The sequence below is a fragment of the Suncus etruscus genome, chromosome 1, assembly GCF_024139225.1.
Source record: "Suncus etruscus isolate mSunEtr1 chromosome 1, mSunEtr1.pri.cur, whole genome shotgun sequence".
NCBI lineage: Eukaryota > Metazoa > Chordata > Mammalia > Eulipotyphla > Soricidae > Suncus > Suncus etruscus.
Window position 1 is genome coordinate 135,365,738 of NC_064848.1, and position 24,210 is coordinate 135,389,947.

Here is a 24,210-nt window from a genome sequence, read left to right on the forward strand (position 1 = left end):
AAAATAACTCATTGGTAAGTTTTAATTAGGAAAAAAAACTATTTTGAAATACCATAAATTAAGCCTATGTTTTTGAGTTTGGCAAATTATTGAAACAAAAGTTAAAAGTAATAATAATAATAATAACAACAACAACAGCGATCTGCTTTTTCCTTCAGGTAGCTTTGCTCTAATTATCATCTTGTTGTACTCACCCTGAGTAGAGTCAATCAATAAAAAACAAAAGCTATGGAGCTAGAGTGGTAGCACAGTAGGGCGTTTGACTTGCATGTGCCTGACCCAGGGCTGATGCAGGCTCTATTCCTGGCATCTCATACCGTCCCTCAAGCCAGGAGCGATTTCTGAGCACAGAGCCAGGAATAACCCCTGATTCCCACATGGTGTGACCAAAACAAAAACAAAAACTATATTTGAATTTTGCTGTCTGAATGATATATAGAACATAAAATGTAGTCTTTTTACTCAGCTAGAAATGTGGATACTTAATAAAGTCAAGCCTTAAAAAATTCTTAAAAATCACTAATAATCACCATTATAAAGAAAACTGATGGGCCCGGAGTGGTGGTGCGGAGCGGTAAAGCATCTGCCTTGCCAGTGCTAGCCTAGGATGGACTGTGGTTCGATCCCCTGTATCCCATATTGTCCCCCAAGCCAGGAGCGATTTCTGAGCACATAGCCAGGAGTAACCTCTGAGTATCACCTGGTGTGGCCGGAAAGAAAAAAAAAAAAGACAAGGAAAACTGTCAATATAAGTTAAAATATAATGAAAATTACTTTTCTTAGTAATGCTATAGATCTCAGTTACAAGATAGTAAAATGTAGCAAAGAAGTGCTTATGGGTTTATTCTTTTTGAAAATAAGCTAAGTTTTCCTTGAAAGGCACATCTAGAGGTTGATTTGGGATACGATTACATATTATATATATATCAGTGATTCAAATCTGAAAAATTGAGAACAATGCCTAAATCTTTAAATATTATATGCAAACAATTATCTTTATTAAAGGAAATCCAACAAAAGGCAGATAAATACATACTTTCCTTTATACAGAGATTTCTTCCAATGTAGATATCTAGGAAAAGTTACTCTGTGTTAAAGGAGACTATGTTACTTCAATTCTCTCTATTAAATAAAGTGACTGTCAATACTTGGAATGAAACTACAGAGTACAGATAGCTCCTTATATCTATAAGAAGGTCAATGAGCCATCCAAGTTAACTCAGCAGAGAGAACATTTACTAACTAAATAGTTGTAGAGACCCATTGACTTGATGGATGTCTGGATTTGTTTAAAAACAGAGGAGTCCAAGACAAAATGGTAACTGTTGTGAAAGCCTTTAATGGGCTCCTTTTGTCCTGCCTAGCTTGGTTTATTAGCATGACACAAGCTCCCTATTTTTTCTCTCTCTTTAATGATACTGTTCTATGAAGCGATGAATGTTTTCATTTGGAAGATAAAAAAGCATTGACACTTTATCTGAACTGTGCTTTCTTTAGTAATGCTGGAGGGAATAAATACGCTATTTTTGTGCTTTGAGCAACTCTTGGGTAAGGGCCATTACTTCACTGATTTCAGTTGGCAACTAGGCCCAGGTGAGAAAAGGTTAATAGCATATATCTGGGACTATTTTATTATTTAAAAGTTTAGATTCAGAAAATAGAGACTTTCAGTGACCAGAATTTCAATAACTTATCAGATGCTAATAATAGTACTAGCCCCAATTTACATCAAGCCATTTGCTTGATTCTTCAAATCAAAAACAATTGCTAGGAAAAGCTACCACCTCAATTTTGAACTATTTACAAAACCTTAGACAAATAATGTCTTTTCGTATAGGAATAAATGACAATCTTCTTCATAAATACACGATGTACAAAAACACATTCCTTGAGGCAATTGTATTTCCTGGAATACTCGTGTTTTTACAGTGTGAGTCTAGAAACAGAAGTGTCAACTAGAATGAGTTTCCTCAGGTTTGAAAACTGGAACGAAACAACTCTCAACATTTGCAAAACATTCCTTTATTATTAGAAATAAATTATTTGTATAAAAATTTGCATGCGTCAACCATTGCATTTATTTTTAGCACAATCCAGGAGGCTTCAATCTGGTCAGCCATTACAAGAAACAGACTTAGAGTCTTATACAAGTTGAACAATGTGGGACAGGAACGGGAATCTCACAATCACAGAAAAATACAAGAATAACATCAGACATGGTTTTATTTCAACAGCTTTTTTTTTTTTCACAAGCTAACATTGGTTTTCCGTGTGTGTGTTTGTTTGTGTGTGTTTGTGTTTGTGTGTGTGTGTGTGTTTAACTGCTCATAATAAGCAATACTTTAGTTTGACACTTATTGGTTGTAGTGGATAAAACATTTTCTTCACTCTGTTATTGATATTTGGACTCATGGCTACTTTTTGTTTCTTACAAGATTGACTATTTAGTTGATTGTTGTCTACAGAGCTCTTCAGAAGTGAGTTTGGCGGTGTTCATTGTTTAAGATCACACACCAGATATCTTCATTTTGTATCATTTCCCTGTTTCAAATCGAGTGATTGCTGTAGCTGATATATGTTGTCTTGGTAGAGGAGGCTGTTAAGACAAATTAAGACAAATTAACAGCATATAATATTATAGTTTTGGTTAAGTAATTTTAAACATTGAAGTATGTGAAGACTATACCAAACATGTAATACATTTTAAATTCTGTAGTAGAAATTGATGATAGGAATAAAAATGAATCATTAATTTAAATCTACAAGAATAATAAAATGACATTTAGAAAAGAAAATGTATAAAATTTTAATCTTGAATAAATATAAATACAAATTCATAACATTGGATATGTTCTGATGAATGAAAAGAGTAGATTGTGGAGAGATGACTATTATCTAAGCTTTTGTCTAAGAGAACCAATACAGAAACTACATTTTACTTATACTCCTATAGGCTAAGATATTTACTTTTTTACATATTGTACATTTACATTGTTTACATTTGGTTTAATATGATGTAAAACAATGATTTTAAACCCATTTTACTTTTTTAACTTCAAATTTGTCATTAATTATGCATTATATATAATTATATCATATCTATATTCTAATTTACTGTTGTCTATAAAGTTCTGCTAAGCAAATTAAGTGTTATTTCAACTACATTTTGAGGATAATATTCATATAAACTTTTACAAGTAAGATGAAAAAATTAGAAAAAAATTCATAAAAATATGCACAACTCCCTTTCTTATCCAATATTTTCAATAATCACCAAAAGTGTAAGCAATGTTTATAATATTTGGGCATAGCATGAAAGAAAGTTTATGATTGAAATGAGATATAAAACCCAAAAGAATATTTAAGAATATAATAGAAGATATTAGTTCAGAGGAAGCAAAATTGATGAGCTCATCTTCAATAATCATTACATTCTTAAGGTCTTTATAGTTAATTAAATTTTCCTAGTTCACTTTGTTAACGTCTTAGAAATGAGTTCAGTGATAGAAAACAATGGTAGACTTTTAATGAGAATTGAAACTATAACTTACAAAAGGAAAGTAACATTAATATTTTTCCCTCTGGCTAGAAAGTGTTCATGAAACTGATGATTTAGTTAATATAAAAACAGTGACAAGGAGGAATTTGTTCTGGGTGAAACTCTCTTGCATTAATTTTTATCATAGGAGCATTACAGAGCAGATCAATCAACACTACCTATATGAGGTAATTGAGATAGTTTTTTTTACAGTAGTTAGTGATGAACATGCCTATTTAAAGTCAATATTTGAATGCAGAAATAATAAATTTATTTTCATACTCCAAGTCAGGTTCAAAAATTAGAGAAAGAAGACATACTATCAACTGCACAGCTGTGTTAACAATTTTTCATTAACATACCTTGAGGAATACAATTCTATTTTTTTAACTTGGACCTGTTAGAAAAATTTATATATATATATAAACATATTTTTCTAATTTTCTTCTCAGTTTTCACGAGCCAACAGATAAAATTCTACCCTTAAATCATAAGAATGTTATTATGATGTTACTGATTGTAGGTAGTGTATATATTTTGGTAAGAACACAAATAAGTCCATGATTAGCAAATTACCTGCCTATAATCAGAGACAATCACAAGGATTTGTTACCAAACCTCACTTAAACTGCCTTTCCCTAGAAGTTTCTCAAGATTTCATATTTACAGGAAGATGATGAATAAATGAGAATAGTTGGTGGAATTCTTAAAACCTTTTCCACAGCCATTAAATTTGATATTAGTAAACAAGATTGTCATTTTTTCCAGGGGCCAACAATAACAAGAGGCATAGTAGCAATTGATAGTATAAGTTTTATTAATAAATATATATCATCTAAGAATATGTTTGTATGTGAAGTATTAGGGTGAACAATGTTCATATTAAATATTCATGTAAATTAATGCATGTTAATCCAATTAAGAATATAAATTATAATTATACTTATATAAGATAAAATAATTCATTCTTTTTGCACTTTGTGTCAAAAGTGAAAAATAATAGGGGATACATCCTGCCAATTGAATGAGACTAGAAGAGAATAGTTATAAAATAGTATAATGATTTTATCATAAATAAATTATTATGTCTACTAAAACATGGTATTTTGTGTTACCAAGTTGGGAAAGTTATTTTCTTGCAACACCTAGGGTTTTTTTTTTTTTTCATTTTTATCATAGACAGAACTTGATACATCTCTTGTTTTTAAATATATTAGACTTCTGGTATTATATAATATAATTTTCCAACTTATGACACAAACTTTCATAAATACAACAACAGTTCAATTTTGTTAGATCATTTCATCTACTTGTTGAATAGAATTAAATTCTACTGGATTTTGTTGATAATACTGTACGATGATCATTTTCATCTTTAAGGATGATTATAATGAAAAGGAAGATACAAAAGAAAAGGAAAAGGTTATGAGAGTATTCTAGTTTTAAGGTCTTCAGGCTTTCAGAGAAGATCTCTAATTATATATATATATACACCACACCCTTTTGATGGTCAGGGGTTACTCCAGGCTAAGTGCTCAGAAATTGCCCCTGGCTTGGGGTGACCATATGGGACGCCGGGAGATTGAACTTTGTTCCTTCCTTGGCTAGCGCTTGCAAGGCAGACACCTTACCTCTAACGCCACCTCGCCGGCTCCCTCTAATTATATTAATGTCTCTAATAATGGGAGTCAATGAAAGCTAAAAGAAGGGATTGATGTGGATGAAACAGAGATTGACTATGACTTAACAGAATACATGGGTCTTTCAATTTTCTTTATTCCTTTAATCAAACAACTTCTACAGTTGTATAACATATATGGCAGCATGCTCCACACAGAATAAACATCAATTTTATGAAAAACAACCAAAATTAAATTAAGAATGATTGAATAATTTTTCTTAAGGACTAAGAAACAATTTTATAATGGAAAATATTTCCACACTTCAAAATCTATAATGTCTTACAAAAAGAATTCTGAACATATCATCTCATAAAAGAAATTATAGCTCATGTCTGTGTGCAGAGTAGAGCCACAAATCATAAAATCACTCAGTGATTTCTCAGCAGTTAATTGTTTTAACTGCTGTGATGATCTTATTGTGTGGTATTATCATAATTTCCCTAAAACCTTGTAGCTTAGTCCCCAAGACTAATAGAAGAATGTTCAACGTACATCAATTATGATGTGCTCCCGCTCTTGACCATCGGAAAGTCTACTGATGACTTACTGTTGGTTTCAAGACTCTCACAGAGTTCACTTTTCACCTCGCCATTTGGTCTGTCATTTCCTTTTTGGATCAGTTTACTTTGCATGGTGGCTGCTGTCACCACAGCCTTAAAACTCCTCTTGCGTTTTTGAACGTTTTGCTCTGGATGAAAAATTATTATATAAACCTTGGGCATATAGAGCATGCCCAGAGATACTGAAGCACTTAAACTCATGGAGACAGTAAGTGTTGTGGTCTGGATGTACATCTAAGGGAAGAAAAGGGGGGAAAAACACAGTTTTGGTAATCCTGATGTAAAATAAATAAATAACAAGCATTTTTTGAGATTATTCCAAGATATTTGTTAAAGGTACATTTGACATACATATTAAAATTAACTCTGTTATATTCATGTAATCCTTCTCTATTGGAAAAGGTATCTTGTACTATAATTTATTAAGTCCAAAACCTTAAAACAAATAAATAATCATATTAATGGTGGTGGTTGCTTTTGTAGATTTTAAACATACATAATAAAAAAGAATAATTTATAAGATACATATAATGTATATATAAGATACATATAATGTATAAGATACATATATTTTATATCATATATAAACCCTCTACAAGAAGGTATCCATTCTATTGTTTTAAATATAATGTCAAATTTGAATGTAAAAATATTATAGAGTGAATATAGGATGATGCTGAAATAGTTCAAAATATCAGTAAGTCGCACTATTTGAATAATGCCAAATTGACCCATTACATCACTATTACTTCGTTCCTGCTACCAAACCTGAAAAAATTAAATCAAACTGTAAAGTCCAGAGAGACATTAAATGGTCACATTATATAAAAATAAACATGGATGCCTTAATAAAATATGTACAATATCTACATATCTTCTCTCATTGGGTCTCAGCATTTACATTTTTGAAACCTCTTCTCCTTATTCCTATCCCTTAATTTTTTTCCACTGAAATACTTCTTGCACTTATAAAGAGAGGTCTCTTAGGAACATTTTACTTCATATAATATAGATGTTAATAGTATAAATATTTAAAACCTAAAATGTCTACTTTTGTGGCTTTTTATTATGGAGTATAAAAAAGATATAATATTTTAATCTTTCCTTTTGTTTTCTTCATTATTGCAATTTTAAACTGAAAAAAGAGTTGCTGTGAGTGCAATTTAGTGCTTTAATAAAAACATATTTATTATATATTTATCATAAAACTCTTTAAAATATCTTATTCTTCACATATCACTTATATCATGCAATAGATTATGGTTTACTACATTTATCAAGCCATATAATAATAGCCAGCTATTAAATCCCTTTATTTTGAGTAACTTCTGACTATCATTTCCAAACCCCCATCCATTGGAACTATAATTCTGCTTTCTGCTTCTGTGATCTGAATATCTTAGAGGCCATATACAGATGAAATTATACAATATTTATCTCAATGGCTTATTTCACTTATCACTTATAACATTCCAACTTCATATACATTGTCTAAAATCAGGCTATTTTTCTATTTAGGATAAATTATAACATATCATTTCAAAAATAAGAACCTGCTAGGGGAAGAAGAACAATGTTATTGTCATGCTTTGCCTATTTGATGAATTAATTGATTGAACTAATCCCTATCAGACTTCCATCACCCCTCTTAAAATAAGTAAAAGAATAAAAACTCTTTTTATAGGAGAATTGTCCAGATGACTACATACATGCATATATAAGTTCTACTGAGAATAGTCCTGGAGCACTTCTAAAAAAATCAAATAAATAAATAAAATAAAATAAATAAACATCCCTACTTTCAACTTTTTTGTGTTCTGAGTGCAAAATAATTTAAATTGAATTCCCAGAATAATTTGAATTACTGGAACTGTAACAGAGAGATGTATAAAATGTATAGACACCCCTTTTTTGTACCTATGATCATATTTATACCTCTGAATCTCTGAAGTTGTCAAATTCTTTCCAATCCCATGGTTTCCAATCCCATGATTCTTTACAATCACCAACTAAATGTATGTTTTATATAAATGTGTAAAAATAATCATATTTAATATTTGAATTGGTTTAAGAGTTTCTTTCTTTATAGAAAGAAGGGTTTCTCTGAAGTACTGGTAGAGCCTTGCAGTAAAGAACTGACCAAAGAATAAAAGATAATGTCTTGCATTAAGAAGTAAACTATTTCTATCTGTTATGTCATATAATATTCATCTACTATCAAATTTGATTTTGCACATAACCTCAACTGTGAATATGGGAACACCATTCCACATGGTGATGATAGATTGTTTTTTGTTGTTCAAATTTATCTCCTCATTGATGAAATTTATCTTAAATACTATTAATCTTTCTGTTTTTAGCTTCACCTTAGTCACTACATTAAAATAAATATACTAGAGTACCTATGAATGGGATTGTGGTTTTAATCATTTATAGAAACTGATACTAGGAGATGCAAACTAATGAAAAGAGTATCTGAGTTCTTGATATGGGGTTGATGATCTTTGAATAAAAGACAAAAAATGGTAAGACATGAACCCAGATTCAGGACTTGCTCATTAATACCAGTTTTAATAGAGACATTTTCAAATACATTCCTTAGAATGTGGGATCTGACATGACTACTCCATCTTCTTTCTTAAATACCTGTTGTTCCAGTATCTTTCCTTAGTGTTAATTTGATCTTTTCCATCTCTCCAAAACAACCTATGTGTTGTTTTTATGCAAAGTTTTCATAGGATCACACACATAATTTATGCAGGTGAATTCATGAAAAAACACCTTGAGCTTTTGGAAAAATCCAGATTAGCACAGTCAAAGAATCTAGTTTTTGTCTTGGGAGAATTATGATCATGCATGTTGTGACTCTCCTGATAGGTAGAAATCAAATTGTTCCTGACCCATCTGCAGGTCAGAGTTGTTACACTGTGTTTTCACTAGTGGAGACAGTCTTGAATCACATCTACTTTTGGTCAGGACATATGTTAGTTTAATGGAGAGTCAATGAAAGTTTGAAGACTATGGAGCAGTTGCTGTTCAAACTGAACAACAAACACAGTCTGAATCTTTAACCTTGATCCTACTGGAGGTGATGGGAAGCAGCTATAGGGAGTCATAAACCATTCATTATCCTGTGAAATATTAGCTCGTTTATTTGTTTCTTTATAAGGATGGGAAAGGACAAGTGAGAGAACACCAAGTATCTTCAAAAAAAAAAAAAGAGAGAAGAGCAGTTATTAGGTTTATAATGAGTTTTTATAACTACATGTAAGTAATAATGCTATTCAAGTAAATGGTTATTTTTAAAGCTTGATAGGATGCTATACAGTGAAGCATAATCAAATCAAATGTGGTCCTTGATATTTTTATTATTTAATGTAAGAATTATTTATAAAAACAATGTTCATTATATTCATTATTTATTTTTGTTTGGGGGCCACCCATGAAAATGTTCAGAGGGTACTCTGGCTCTTCTCTCAAGGATCACACCTGGTGGTACTCAGAGGAAATTATGGGAGGCTGAAGATTAAACCCAACTTAGATGCATGCAAGGCAAATGCCATGCATGCTATACAACATTTCCAGCTTCAAAAACATAAATAATGATTTCCTAAATTATAGTATTGCATTTTTATTATTACATATACAAAGGAAAGTCTGGCACCTTTGATGAGTACTTACTGATTTATCTTTGCATATTATTTTTTATATTTTCTTCCAAGGACTCTTGCTTTAGCTTTGCCTTTTATCCTTTTGTTATTTTGCAACAGTACAGCCAGAGAATAAGAAATTTTAAGCAGTATTTGTTTGAACGATTATCAAAGTATAATAGTATATTTACATATGAGAACAAGTATGCAGCAGTTTTTCAATTTTTACAAAGAAGCAATGAAGAAAAAGTGTTATTAAAATTTTCTATGAACTATAAAATGATAGTTTTAGCTTACATTATTAAATAGTATGATCCTCATATATGTGTGCATATGTGTATAAACTAGAAAAATAAAATATTTTCAATACTATAGTTATCACTAGAAATATAATTTTACTAGAATTTATTCCCAACTTAGTTTTTGAAAGGCACTAAAACATTGTTTTAGTAGATATTTCTCATTTAATTAATTCTAAAGTCAAAAGAATTATATTATTTCTTTAGTGCAAGCACTGTTATAGATGCATGAGACATTGAAACATTGTTTTCCTAGTGCTATTATTTAATATAATAGGAAATGAGAAATACTATGCTACAGGTTGGATTATACTACCAGTCATATTTAGGTATCAATGTCCTCAGTGCCTCAAGATATCTATATAGAGGTAGACACTTTAAGGAAGTAAATAAATTCAAGAGTGTCCCAAAAGAGGGATTTGGGCCCTAATCCAATCTGACTGATGCTGTTAAGGGTTTATTTGGAGACCATACGACAGTAAGGTGCTTGACTTGCATGTGTTTAACCCAGGTTTAATTTCCCGAGTCTCATATAGTTTCACAAACCCTTTTGGAAGTGATGGTCCCTGAGCATATAACTAAGGGTAATCTCTGAGCTGAGTGTGCATCCTCATATCAAAAAAAAAAAAAAAGGACATTAAAATACAATCATGAACCATGGAAAGAAGTATGCAAATGCCAATGATAGATGATCATAATCTGCACTCTCTACAACCATCTTAACTTATAGGTTTTACAAATGAGAGAGAATAAGTTTAGATAGTAAGAGTCATCTAGTCTAGCTGAATAACAAAGTTTTATCACAGGAGTTCTATAAGTTCTATGACTGTAATGGGTTGTGATTAAATCCTCAGAGCAACTGAGATATTCTTGCTTATGAAGAAAATATGAAGTCAAGAACTGTACAATTATTGAGATAATCAAATTTATCAGTTGCTGAGGATATGACTTTATCATTATACAAATTTTTTTATTCAAACTAATCCTGAGCATTTGGAATGAACCCATTTGGGAGAATTTAACAATTTTTAGTCATACAATCCATGACAATGATGTTGAGATTTAAACTGAGATTTATATGACTTAAAAGGCCACAAATCACACATGATATGGCTTTACAGATACCCAGAAATGAGAAAGAGCTGATATTTGTTTGTTTGTTTGTTTGGGGGCCACACCCAGTGATGCTCAGGGGTTACTCCTGGCTATGCACTCAGAAATCGCTTCTGGCTTGGGAGATCATATGTGATGCTGTGGAATCTAACCTCAGTCCATCCTAGGTTAGCGTGTGCAAGGCAAATGCAAGACAAGTGCTTGCACCATTGCTTTGGCCCCAGGAAGAGCAGAATTAAAAAGACTTGAAACTTTACCAAATATGAAAATCACCCTTTTCTTATGTATTTATGCCAAAATTCTTAAAAAGAACATGAATTTAAAAGACAAGAATTATTATCCAATTCAGAATTGAAGGTTCTTTTTAAAGTGCTGGTTTTAATCAGAAATTTATTTCATTCAAAATATAATAAAAACCCTTATTATGAAATTGACTTACTTAGAACTATATTTTCCTTATCATAATAAAAAATAGAGTCTAAAATTTTGGATAATTTATTTTTAAAATTAAAATATTTACTTTGAATTTGTATTGACCAAGATCAGAGTGGTTCGGGGTGGTAGCACTGGCTACTAGAACAGATAAAGAAACTTGATATTTAAGAGACAAATTGCCAGCATATCATTCTGCAAAAGCTCAATCCTACCCTTTACCTCTCTACTGTTTTAACAGTTACCAGAGACAGGCACTGAGTCTCTTGTTATTATAATAGGTAAGCAGGATGGGATTCACACATGCAGATAAATAGATGACTAAGAATGATCAAATAGTAATAGAGAACTAATGATCTAAAGAGCCCATAAAACTCTACAAAAATGATAATAAAGACTCAGAAATACAGACCTACTAGATTTTATGGAAGTCATTAGCAATGAAAATAGTTCAATGAGAAGTTTTGATAGTATAATGCATCTTAAGAAGTAAGGTAGGGCACTTGCCTCACATCATTTGACCTAGGTTCTTGTCATTATTCATTATCAATCATTAGTGGTATGAATCTGGCCATGTTAATGGTCTTTATCCCAAATGATATGATTACCTACTATTTCCATAAATTTCTCATTTCAATTGCTGTCTCTGTATTCTCTTAGCCACTTTCATGATCATAGCCTGAATCTAATATACTAGAATCTTGTAACTGTGTATTATTTTTAACTTAAAATATTTTTATTTGCAAAACAGTATTTAATATTCTTGCATATTACTTTAACATATCATATTTTCTATTTATAGTAAATATTAATTTATGTTCACAGGTTTCAGTGATATATATTGCTTCTGTCCAGCAGTGACAAAGAATTAAAATCCAGGGGAAATGAGTTTATTATTTTTCATAATAAATGTTTCCATATGGAAAGAGTTGCCAAGAAGTTTATTACATTACAAGAATTAATGTAAATGTGTACAGGGACCTTTTGCAATAAAACTGGTAATAAGTTATTCTAAGTATTTTAAAATTGCAGCTGTTAAGTTTGACAGTATTTCACTGTGATAGAATGTGGAAATATAGAGTTAAATAGAATAACTTTCATTTATCAAATAAATTATATGTAGTTATAATAGCTGTTTTACACATTATAGTGTCAACATTTTAATTACATATTTTATATTCAGAAATAACTTCATTTTTACTTTTTATGTTAATGACACAATACAATATTTACTACAGTTTTTATTGCTGAGATTCTGTATCTCAATTAAATTTTTTATTAAATAAAAGTTTATAAATAATATAAGTGATCACTATATGTAATGTTGTATGCATAAAATATCTCAAGAATCACAAATCATTTTATATGCAGAATTGTGTAGCAAACTACTCTTAAGTTGTAGGACCATCTGGTTGCTGTTAGTAAAACTGTGTGTCTAGGAGCATAACTGTGAATTGTATAGATAAAATCATTCCATTGATAGAATTTACTGATTAAGTTCTAAGCATAATTTAAATTACTGATGCATCAGTCTTCAGAATAACTGCATTTCAAGTCAAACCTTCAACAGTTATGAAAGAAATTATACTGATAAATCCTAATATTATGAAGAAATTAGTTATGCTTCTTTTTGGGGGGTATGTTCTTTTGGATTTACTATGCAAGTTTAGATGTAAAGTTATATTACGTCTTACCAAGGAGAAAATTATGAGAATATAAGATATTAAATCATAGAAATGTATGGGGACATAATTACAAAATATCTTTGTTTTCCATCCTATATAAAAATTTTTATGGGGAAAACCTAGAAAGTCAAGGACTATTGGACCTAGAGAAATAGAACTGAATAAGCCTAATGTTATGAGGAAATTAGTCCTGGCTTTTTTTGGCGGATATGTCCTGCTAGATTTACTATGTGAGTTTATATGTTAAATTATAGTACATCTTATCAAGGAGAAAATTATGAAAATATTAGATATTAAATCATGAAAATGGGTGGGAACATAACTACAATAATATCTTTTGTTGTCCATCATATAATTATTTTTTTTTTTTTTTTTGGTTTTTGGGCCACACCCGGTGACGCTCAGGGGTTACTCCTGGCTATGCGCTCAGAAGTCGCTCCTGGCTTGGGGGACCATATGGGACGCCGGGGGATCGAACCGAGGTCCATCTCCTAGGCTAGCGCAGGTAAGGCAGGCACCTTACCTCCAGCGCCACCGCCCGGCCCCCATATAATTATTTTTTATTGGGAAAACCTGGAAAGTCAAGGACTTGATATGAACATTTAACTTATTTCAATCAAAGAATGAGAACAAACATGACCATTATCATCAAAATCTATTGTAGAATTTATCTAGAAATCAAGAACTGTATAATCATTCTTGACAAAAACTTTTCAGCCAAGTCTGACTAAATATTTATAAAAATAAGATATTTGAAGGAACAAAGTATAGAAGAAATAAGATTTCATACTACTACATGGAGGTAAGTCTACCTGAAACAGCCTCAGACTTCTATGTGAGTAGAAAACTGTATATTTAGAGAATATACTTTAAACTATTTTCCTACAGGTGGTAGATTTATAGTGAACAACTCGAATATCAATCTCTCTGACTAATGTGTGATTTGAGGGCAGGGCGAAGGATTGTATCGATGACTAAGACAGAAAAATGAAGTTATAATACCATCAAATAGATCGTAATGATTGACCTTTTCACATTACCATGTTCTTACAAAATATGTAGGCTATCACATAATTCCAAGTCAATAAATTTATCCCTAGGTTCACTGACCTTGGTGGTTGGATAGGAAAAGTGAGAACCAAGCTAGGTATTTTTATTACATTTTTACAAAAGAATTATTTCATGCACTTTTTTTTAGGTTTCAGTAACATAGGGAATTTATTGGAAAAAAACGTCTATATAACTCAGCACTTTCAAAAGAAAGTTTAGCTGTCAGATTAATAGTCTAAAATTCTAACATCAGCAACTTTGCACTTGTGTCTGTACAGGTTAGCCTTTGACCTTTTTCTTTATGTAACTCATATTTGATATTTTCTCTAACCAATTTTATTGTGGTTAATGACTGTTGTGGAGACAATTACTGTCACAATTTGAATATCAAAGAAAACAATTAGGGTATTAAATTATCATTGAGAGTTCCACTTTCACCCAGAATACTTTTTACTAAATTATACACTTTTTCATTTGTCTTTGAATGTTTAGACTTCATTAATAATACTGCAAAGACCTTGCTCTTGGTTCTTTTACTTCATGAATTTCTATTGTATATTATACTATTGCACCAAATACTTGCCCTGCCTTTCACTGTAATAAGACTTCACTTCTTTACTCCCTTGCCAGAGGATTTCCAGAACCACTTATTGGGAAAAATAATTTTCCTATTTTTTCATGTAATAGTTCATAGCACAATTTGTTTTAGGCAATACATTGTGAATAAATGAATTTATACTCCACATATGAATAGAAACTTAAGTCTAATTGAGTGGCTGATCTTTGCTGATTTCCTCTGTCAAGAGAATAGACTGTTCTAGGGAGAGATTGTCATTTAACATTTCAGCTGTTATTCCTGATATAATACAAATAAGAAATAAAATTTACAATTATTTTTTGCAAGTTGCTCACTCTAGATTGCTTATTACAGCAGCAGCATGTACATGTAAAAGCTGACAATTTTTTCTGGTGACTCATTTTAGTATATTTGAAAGGTCATTCTATTGAGAGAGTTAAAAAGCCAAAACTAAATACTTGACTTTATCATTTATATATACAGTGCTACCGGCTAACACATTTATTTCTATGAGTTTTTTAACTTCTAAGTGAAAAACAGGAAAAGTTATTAGACCTGATAAACTAACAGGGTTAACTGTGAATGATGTGCAAAAAATGTGTTTTTAAAGAACTGAATTAACACATGGCAAATGGGTGTTAATGTTATTGAGTACTTATATATCTCCCAAAGTATTTCATCTCCAGTATTCTATAAATATAATGAATTTAGAAAGGTCTTGTTTCAAGGAGTCTTCATTAGGACAAGAAAGCAAAAATAATACAACTAGGTCAGAGAGTTAATTAGGAGTATATTATCAATGGACTTCAAGGAAAGTAGGATGTAGTTAAGAACTCAAGAAAGTCCACTCAAAGTGGGAGTTTTAAACTTCTTTGCCTTATAGATTGAAGCAAAAACAAACAGATGGTACTGAAAGAGGAAACTCCATAAAATCAAATATAAAGTATATTTACAACCATGGTTATTGTTTACCAGATTTCTTATAAGCACTTTTCATGGATTTGATTTTGTTCTTAATTCCTACAACTCTTTGGAGAAAGAACTAAATGTGTTCCCAATTGTAGAAAAAGAAATGAGGGACAGAAATGACTATTAGACTGAAAGGATTGGACAATAGTTAGGGTATATGCCTTGCATTCACCAGACAATGGTTTGATCCTCAGCATCCTATGTGATTCCTTATGTACTGCTATGAGTCAGTAATTCATGAGTACAGAGCCAGAAATAACTCCTGAGTAACCCCAAAGGTATCCCAAAAAGCAGAAAGTATGAGTAAAAGAAATAAATGGCCTTTTGCTGGAAGTCAGCAATTGGAATAATGAATATTATTATATCTGGGATTATAATTCAAGTAATAAGTTCCAGATAAGCAATTCATTTCAACTATAGATTAGATGAATTCAATAAATCATGTCTTTAAGCTGTTTTATATACGTATTAGCATTTTATGCAATACTAAACAACATGAACTAATATCTTAGAGTGCTAACATTTTTTTTTTTCGGCTACACCCAGTGATGCTCAAGGGTTACTCCTGGCTGTAGGCTCAGAAATCGCTCCTAGCTTGGGGGACCATATGGAACGTGGTGGATCGAACTGCGATCCATCCTAGGCTTAAGGCAGACACCTTACCACTTGTGCCACTGCTCTGGCCTCAATGCCCACTTTTGTATGTGCCAAAAATACATGCCATTTTTCAGTTGTTAATATTTTAGAGAATTCATATCTTTTATTAGAATATTCTCATTTTTTTTAATTTTTGGGTCACACCCGGTGGTGCTCAGGGGTTACTCCTGGCTGTCTGCTCAGAAATAGCTCCTGGCAGGCATGGGGACCATATGGGACACAGGGATTCGAACCAACCACCTTTGGTCCTGTATTGGCTGCTTGCAAGGCAAACACTGCTGTGCTATTTCTCCGGGCCCAGAATATTCTCATTTTTATATCAACTAATATTTTCTTTTAAAGTTTTATTCAAAGATAGAAAAGTAGCCACATTTTTCTTACAGAGTCCTGGTCTTCTCATTGTCAAGCTTTACATGCAAGTATTTGTTATTTACTATCTTTCAAAAATGATATTAAGAACCACACAAAGAGTATAACTGATATCTTGGATCTTCCTGTTGAAATAAACTTTAAAATGAACAAAATATATAAGGCAACTATTTTTAGACTAAAAAACAACAAAATTAAAATACCCTTTGCTGTAGCATAAGGCTGTAGTTCTTCTTTTTTTTTTTTTTTTAATAATTCTTATTTTGACCAAAGTGGATTACAAATCTTTCACAGTAACATTTTAGGTACATTGTGACATTGAATCAGGGCCATTCCCACCACCAATGTTGTCCTTTCCCTATCCCTGTTCCTAGCATGCATCCCAAGCTTCCCATTGTTATAGCTTTAGATTTAATAGCTATTAAAATAGACATTTTACATAATTAAAATAGTGTTATAATAGATATTTAGTTGGGAATTTAAATGTAACTCTTAGATGCTTCAGTGAGTGATCAACTGGAGTTCATGTTTTACATATAGGATCACTCATTTTAATCTCAAACACTGCATACTCTGAAAAAAAATTCAGGACTAACTCCATACTCAATACCATGCTGGGAGTTGGCCCTAAGAATCATTGGATACAATTCCCCAAAATGAAATGAAATTATCTTTTAACAATAATCCTGAGTTTATTCATCTTCTTTTAATAATTGAATAATCTTATCCTATTCACATATATTAAAATTATTCTGACTTAGTTATATTTTAATTTCTAATTTGGAGTCTAAATATTTAGTAAAACTATATCTTGTCTCTTACTTAACTTCTCTTTATGCTTATATATTTTTTTATTATTTATCATTAGCTATCATCTTTAATAGTTGCTAATTTTTTGGTAAAATCTAAATAGCCAAACATATGTTCTTCCACCTCCTCTTTCTCAATACTGTATTTTCAAAATCAAGACTAAAGTCTGAACAGATATGTAATAAATACTACTTTATGGTAATTAAATTATACATAAATAATAAAAAGGGATATATTAGGATTATAATCTCAACCACACATTAACAGTTTTTAAGCACTACCATGTTAAAAATTTATAAGCTTAATAATTGTAAAAGATTATCAATAAACTGGGATTTAAAGATTTCACTTTAAAGTCAAAACATTTGACCCTTATATGCTATGCTTTCATGCTTTATACTTCCTCAATGTATTAGCTAATAAATTTTCCACAGATATTACTCAATATTATATTATGTTCTAAATAACTTCTGGAAATTAATATACTTCATTAAAATTATTTACTAATCATACCAGTCAGTATTAAACCAGGGAAAAGTAGAAAGTTCTATAATAGAGATAACTATCCTGTTTAGACTTGAATATTCCATATCCTTTTCCACACAAACACAATGCATACACAACTTGGTGAAATACATCACTCATTCCCTGGGATTTTGATTTGAATCATATTTATGTAGAGATAAATTTGAGGATTTGACATAAAAAACTTGAATCTTCTAATCCTTAAGTATTTTGCATATTTCCATCTAATAATAATCTCTACTATAAAAGGGGACTTATATAATTGAAAATCACATATTACATATGATTTATAAATAAATATGAAATGTTTACTATATAAAGGCAATTTATATAATATAAATATATAATATTAAACTGTTTTATATTTTCATATAGGGATCACTCAGGTTCAATTTTTTTGTTTGTTTGTTTTTTTGGGTTTTTTTTTTGGGTGGGTGGTCATACCCAGCGACCCTCAGGTGTTATTCCTGGCCTGCACCAGTAATCGCTCTTGGCAGGCTCGGGGGACCAAATGGGATGCTGGGATTTGATCCACTGTCCGTCCTGGTTCAACTGCTTGCAAGGTAAATGCCCTACCATTGTGCTATCTCCCGGGCTCCTCAGGATAAATTTTTGGCACAAATAGGAACCCTGATCATTGCCAGGTATGACCTAGTATCCTAGTGCACTGCCAAGAGAATGCCCTAGCACTACTAGGTGTGTCCCCTAAATATATATATTTAAATTTTAAAATATTTCATTTCAAATATTTATTACCCATTTTAAATAAATGATAATGCAATCCAAGGCTTACATGAAGTTATATAATTAACATATCTATTTGACTTCGATACTTCATAAATCTCACCGATAACACCATTCTTCCAACATATGCATGTGGAATATATTTTTATAAGAAAGCCTTTGTCATTTTGTAAGGTATCACCTTTGGCAAATGATTTAATATTATCAAACTTCAATTTCCTCATCTATATTGTTATACCAATACCATTTCTAATTGCCTGACTAGATAACAATGAAAATAAAATGAGATAACACATGCGAAATTGCCTTGTAAACCATAAAGAACATAAAGTGTGATAGGACATTTTGTATTTCTACTATTGACCATAAAATTTCAATATCTATTCTTGTTCATTGCCTATGAAGAGTGATGACTGATGCAAATAGAATTAAAATGCTGAACAACAATAAAAGGGAAATATGCCATTCATGCAGTATTAAGAATTTATCAGAGGAATGGTTTATCTCAATTCTTCCTGATATCAATATCTATACAATCTAATACAGTGCATCCTTAATGATTGTGCTTTCTTCCCTTACAGTAACTGTGCCCTTTATTTCATTTATCTAAATAATAATTTATACTTGCCAAATCTCAACTTCAATTTTCCTAAATATGGCTACAGTTCTTTTTCTACCTAAGCTCCTTAAATTAGACCAGAGAAATAATAGAGGAGTAAAGGCTATCTTACATGTGGCCTATACATGCTTTCATTCTATTTGATTGTTTTTATTTTACTGTTAATTATTCTAGAATATGACTTATTTATATTTCTTCCTCAACTTAAAATATAACATGTTTTATCCATTAACTATTTTTATTTGATTGAGAAGTAAAAGAGATAATTAGAAAACATCTAAATATTTTTATGCCAATTTTGTTAATTACCATTGTAACATTTATTTTTATCTGTACTTGAGTTACCACCTAAGGGCCAATCATGTGTGTACACAAGATTCCATGTTTTTATATATTAAAAGTATATTCTTTTAATTTTCTAATCATTTCCATTAAATCCATTTTATTCTATAATCATTCTTCTCATTTTATTAAAACTTTATCATTATAATAAAATCATGTTATAATATTTTATTTTATAAAAAGCCTTATATGAGTCCCAAATTTTCAATATTGAAAAACTACTCACAGTATTTTTCAGAGTATTTTTTGATATTTTCAAATATCAAAGAAACTCTCCTTATCTGCTGAATTCACTTACCTTTTATATTCTCCAGAATATAATCCAATGAGTCTACACAAAAATTACTGTTTGTCAAGTTCACATTCATGGTGCCAATTTAAATGACCATTTCTTCATTTTGACTTATCTCATGACAGTTGACACAAACAGCTCAATCTGTTTTTGTTTGATTTAAGTTTAAATTATTCTGTTTCACACATTCTAAAGTGTAGACCTCCAAGTATGTATGAATTTCAAAGAAGACTTTAAATTGTACACTTATGTGTAAAACTAAGTATGTAGTAATCTGGCATGTGGTTCACAAAGCTTGGAGAACATACTTTGCATTAGGAAGGTGGTTGGAATTTCTGCTTTCACAATTTCACAGTAATGCACCAGCAATACCCCAACATCTAGAGGTGCAAAATACAATTAATTGAAAAACAAAGCAAGAAAAATAAGAAGAGAAAAGAAAAGAGGAGGAGGAGCAGAAAGAGGTGGAAAGAAAAGAAAGAAAGAAAGAAAGGAAGGAAGGAAGGAAGGAAGGAAGGAAGGAAGGAAGGAAGGAAGGAAGGAAGGAAGGAAGGAAGGAAGGAAGGAAGGAAGGAAGGAAGGAAGGAAGGAAGGAAGGAAGGAAGAAAGAAAGAAAGGAAAGAAAGAAAGAAAGAAAGAAAGAAGAAAGAAAGAAAGAAAAAGAAGAAAGAAAGAGAGAGAAGGAGGGAGAGAGGGAGGCAGGGAGAGAGGGAGGGCAGGGGAGGGAGGGGAGAGAAGGGAAGGGAGTGAAGGGAAGGGAAGGGAGGGAAGGGAGGGAAGAGAAGGAAGGAAGGAAAGAAGGAAGGGAGAGAGGGAGAGAAAAAGAAAGAAAGAAAGAAAGCAAAAAGAAAAAGAAAGGAGGAAGGAAGAAGGAAAAGAGTAAGAAAGAATGAGAAAAGGAAGAAAGAAAAAAGAACGAAAGAAAGAGAGAAAAAGAAAAGGGAGTGAGAGAAATAAAGAATGAAAGAAAGAGAAAGAAAAGAAAGAAAGAAAGAAAGAAAGAAAGAAAGAGAGAGAGAGAGAAAGAAAGAAAGAAAGAAAGAAAGAAAGAAAGAAAGAAAGAAAGAAAGAAAGAAAGAAAGAAAGAGAAAGAAAGAAGAAAGAAAGAAAGAAAGAAAGAAAGAAAGAAAGAAAGAAAGAAAGAAAAGAAAGAGAAAGAAAGAAAGAAAAGAAAGAAAGAAAGAAAGAAAGAAAGAAAAAAAGAAAGAAAGAAAGAAAGAAAGAAAGAAAGAAAGAAAAAGAAAGAAAGAAAGAAGAAAAGAAAGAAAGGAAAGAAAGAAAGAAAGAAAGAAAGAAAGAAGAAAGAGAAAGTAAAGAAAGAAAGAAAGAAAGAAAGAAAGAAAGAAAGAAAGAAAGAGAAAGGAAGAAGAAAGAAAGAAGAAAGAAAGAAAGAAAGAAAGAAAAGAAGGAAAGAAAGAAAAGAAAGAAAGAAAGAAAGAAAGAAATGAAAGAAAGAAGAAGAAAGAAAGAAAAAGAAAAGAAAGAAAGAAAGAAAGAAAGAAAGAAAGAAAGAAGAAAGAAAGAAGAAGAAGAAGGAAGAGAGAAAGAAAGAAAGAAAGAAAGAAAGAAAGAAAGAAAAGAAAGAAAGAAGAAGAAAGAAAGAAAGAAAGAAAGAAAGAAAGAAAGAAAAGAAGAGAAAGAAAGAAAGAAGGAAGAAAGAAAGAAGAAAGAAAGAAAGAAGAAGAAAGAAAGAAAGAAAGAAAGAAAGAAAGAAAGAAAAGAAAGAAAGAAAGAAGAAAGAAAGAAAAAAAGAAAAGAAAGAAAGGAAAGAAAGAAAGAAAGAAAGAAAGAAAGAAAAAAGAAAGAAAGAAAGAAAGAAAGAAAGAAAGAAAGAAAGAAAGAAAAAGAAAAAGAGAAAAAAAAAAAGAAAGAAAGAAAGAAAGAAAGAAAGAAAGAAAGAAGAAGAAGAAGAAGAAAGAAAGAAAGAAAGAAAGAAAGAAAGAAAGAAAGAAAGAAAGAAAGAAAGAAAGAAAGGGAAGAAAGAGAAAGAAGAAAGAGAAAGAAGAAAGAGAAAGAAAGAAAGAAAGAAAGAAAGAAAGAAAGAAAGAAAGAAAGAGAAAGCAAGAGAGAGAAAGAAAGAAAGAAAGAAAGAAAGAAAGAAAGAAAGAAAGAAAGAAAGAAGAAAGAAAGAAAGAAAGAAAGAAAGAAAGAAAGAAGAAAGAAAGAAAGAAAGAAAAAGAAAGAAAGAGAAAGAAGAAAGAAAAAGAAGAAAGAAAGAAAGAAAGAAAAAAGAAAGAGAAAGAAAGAAAGAAAGAAAGAAAGAAAGAAAGAAAAAAAAGAAAGAGAAAAGAAGAAAGAAAAAAGAAGAAAGAGAAAAGAAGAGAAAGAAAGAGAGGGAAGGAAGGAGGAAGGAAGGAAGAAAGGAAGAAGAAAGAAAGAAAGAAAGAAAGAAAGAAAGAAAGAAAGAAAGAAAGAAAGAAAGAAAGAAAGAAAGAAAGAAAGAAAGAAAAAGAAAGAAAGAAAAATAACAAAAGAAAGAAAGAAGAAAGAAAAATAAAGAAAGAAAAAAGAAAGAAAAATAAAGAAAGAAAGAAGGAAAGAAGGAAAGAAAGAAGAAAAATTAATTTTATATAGACTTGAGCTTCAATCAATACAATTTTTATCTTAGAAAATTTAGTAATGTTCAACCCAAAAATAATTACCCTATCAGAGGACCTCAATTTATAAAGCATTTTAGTTACTTAGTGCTTGTGTCATAATGTCACATCTCAAGTAGTTGATGGAGAAAAATATTAAATGAAGTGATGCATTTTAAACATAATTTAACATCTCCAAAGTCAAGAATAATTAAGTTATGTTGTCAAACGAAATGATCAGGTTTTAAATAAGTAACAGCTTGTTACCCCAAAGATAGAGAAACTGCAGGGATGCCCTTGGTGGAAAAGTTGCACAAATCCAGTATGCATATACTGACTAAAGAAGTAGCTGAAATGGAAGGATGCCTGGAAAAACAAGCACATAGATGCTCATAGCCCTGAGTATGCATTTCAACAGCATTAATTTGTAGAAACATTAACAAATTCTTACCTTTTGTTAATATAGTCAAATGTACTTCCAATATTCAGATAAATTTGAAATTGATCATTATAGAACAATGAGCATAATCCTTAGAAACTACACTCATTTAAAATATGTAACTAGCATTCAACTTTATATTCAATGCACACAAGAAATTACATTGTATTTATTGCATTACTATTAACAAAGTGACTTAAAATAGGCTCACAATATGAAGCTCACAACAAAAGTGGTGAGTGCAGTTAAGGAAATAGCTACTCAACAACTAGAATGACAGTGTTAATGAGTGAGAGAAGTAGGATGCCTGGTTGGAAAGGAGCAGTGGGGGAGGGTGGGGAAGCATTGGTGGTGGGAATGTTGCACTGATGAAAGGGGTGTTCTGTTTATGACTGAAACCCAACTACAATCATGCTTGTAATCAAGGTGTTTAAATAAAGATTATATATATATATATATATATATATATATATACACACACATTCTAAACTAATCTGAATTGCATTTACTAAAAAAACTCTTGCATATGTTTTCATGAAAATTGCAACTATGACCATAAAATACTAGAGCTAACTTTTATAAAACTATAATAGCCTCACTTTTGAACAGTGGGTAAAGTTGCATTGAAATGGCTCTATTGTTAATGTTCTTTTCAGAACTTAATATTCTCAATAGACCTACATATCAATATGAAGACAAAAAGTGATTTTTACTTCACTGTAGTAACTTTATGTTTCAGAACTATTTTTGTAAGTGTCTTTATATTGGAGTCAACAGTGCTTTGCAGGTAGTTACTAGATCAAATCTTTAATAGGTATTTTTATCCTATAACTTTAAAAATTTACTATTATCAAAAATTACATTTATAATCATCACATTTTAGTAATTAAAAAGTTATCAACATTGTGTTGATCCTGTAAATTTTCCAGAGTTCTAATTTTTATTTTGAAAGTTTAGATTGAGTAATTGTTCAGAAAGAGTTTCAGTTGTGTCCTTGAACTGACACGCTCACTTCATTCACTTTAAAGAAATATCTTCAAGTGTGAATAGCCATAATTTTATCTACCAATCATTTCTTCATGTAAATGACATTAAAGGTTCAGATTCCAACTCAAACTCATAGAACACTTTACTTTTAAAAACATTGTTTTATTTAGGTGCCATGAATTGTGACTGTTTTATAGATAGCTTATAATGAAAATAATGTTTTTAAATGCAAATTTTCATAGACGCTAAGAATAAAAGGTACAGTGACAGTTTTGTGTTAGTGTTTTAATGTTAA

General features: G+C 30.8%; 1 protein-coding gene across 2 annotated transcripts in view; it reads right to left on the reverse strand.

The window, feature by feature from the left end:
• Window positions 1-2,002: 2,002 nt before the first annotated feature.
• The window catches only part of GRM8 (glutamate metabotropic receptor 8), a 971,850-nt gene continuing 949,642 nt past the window's right edge, over window positions 2,003-24,210 (reverse strand). Inside the window, exons 10-11 of one of the 2 annotated variants that reach the window (XM_049774314.1) lie at window positions 5,768-6,014; window positions 2,003-2,596 (exon numbers count right to left, since the gene is read on the reverse strand). In XM_049774314.1, coding sequence (XP_049630271.1) covers window positions 2,547-2,596; window positions 5,768-6,014 — 297 coding nt within the window. In that variant the 3' untranslated portion in view covers window positions 2,003-2,546. Of the gene's footprint in view, window positions 2,597-5,712; window positions 6,015-24,210 lie in introns of both variants that reach the window. The other variant, XM_049774316.1, reaches the window with a different exon arrangement.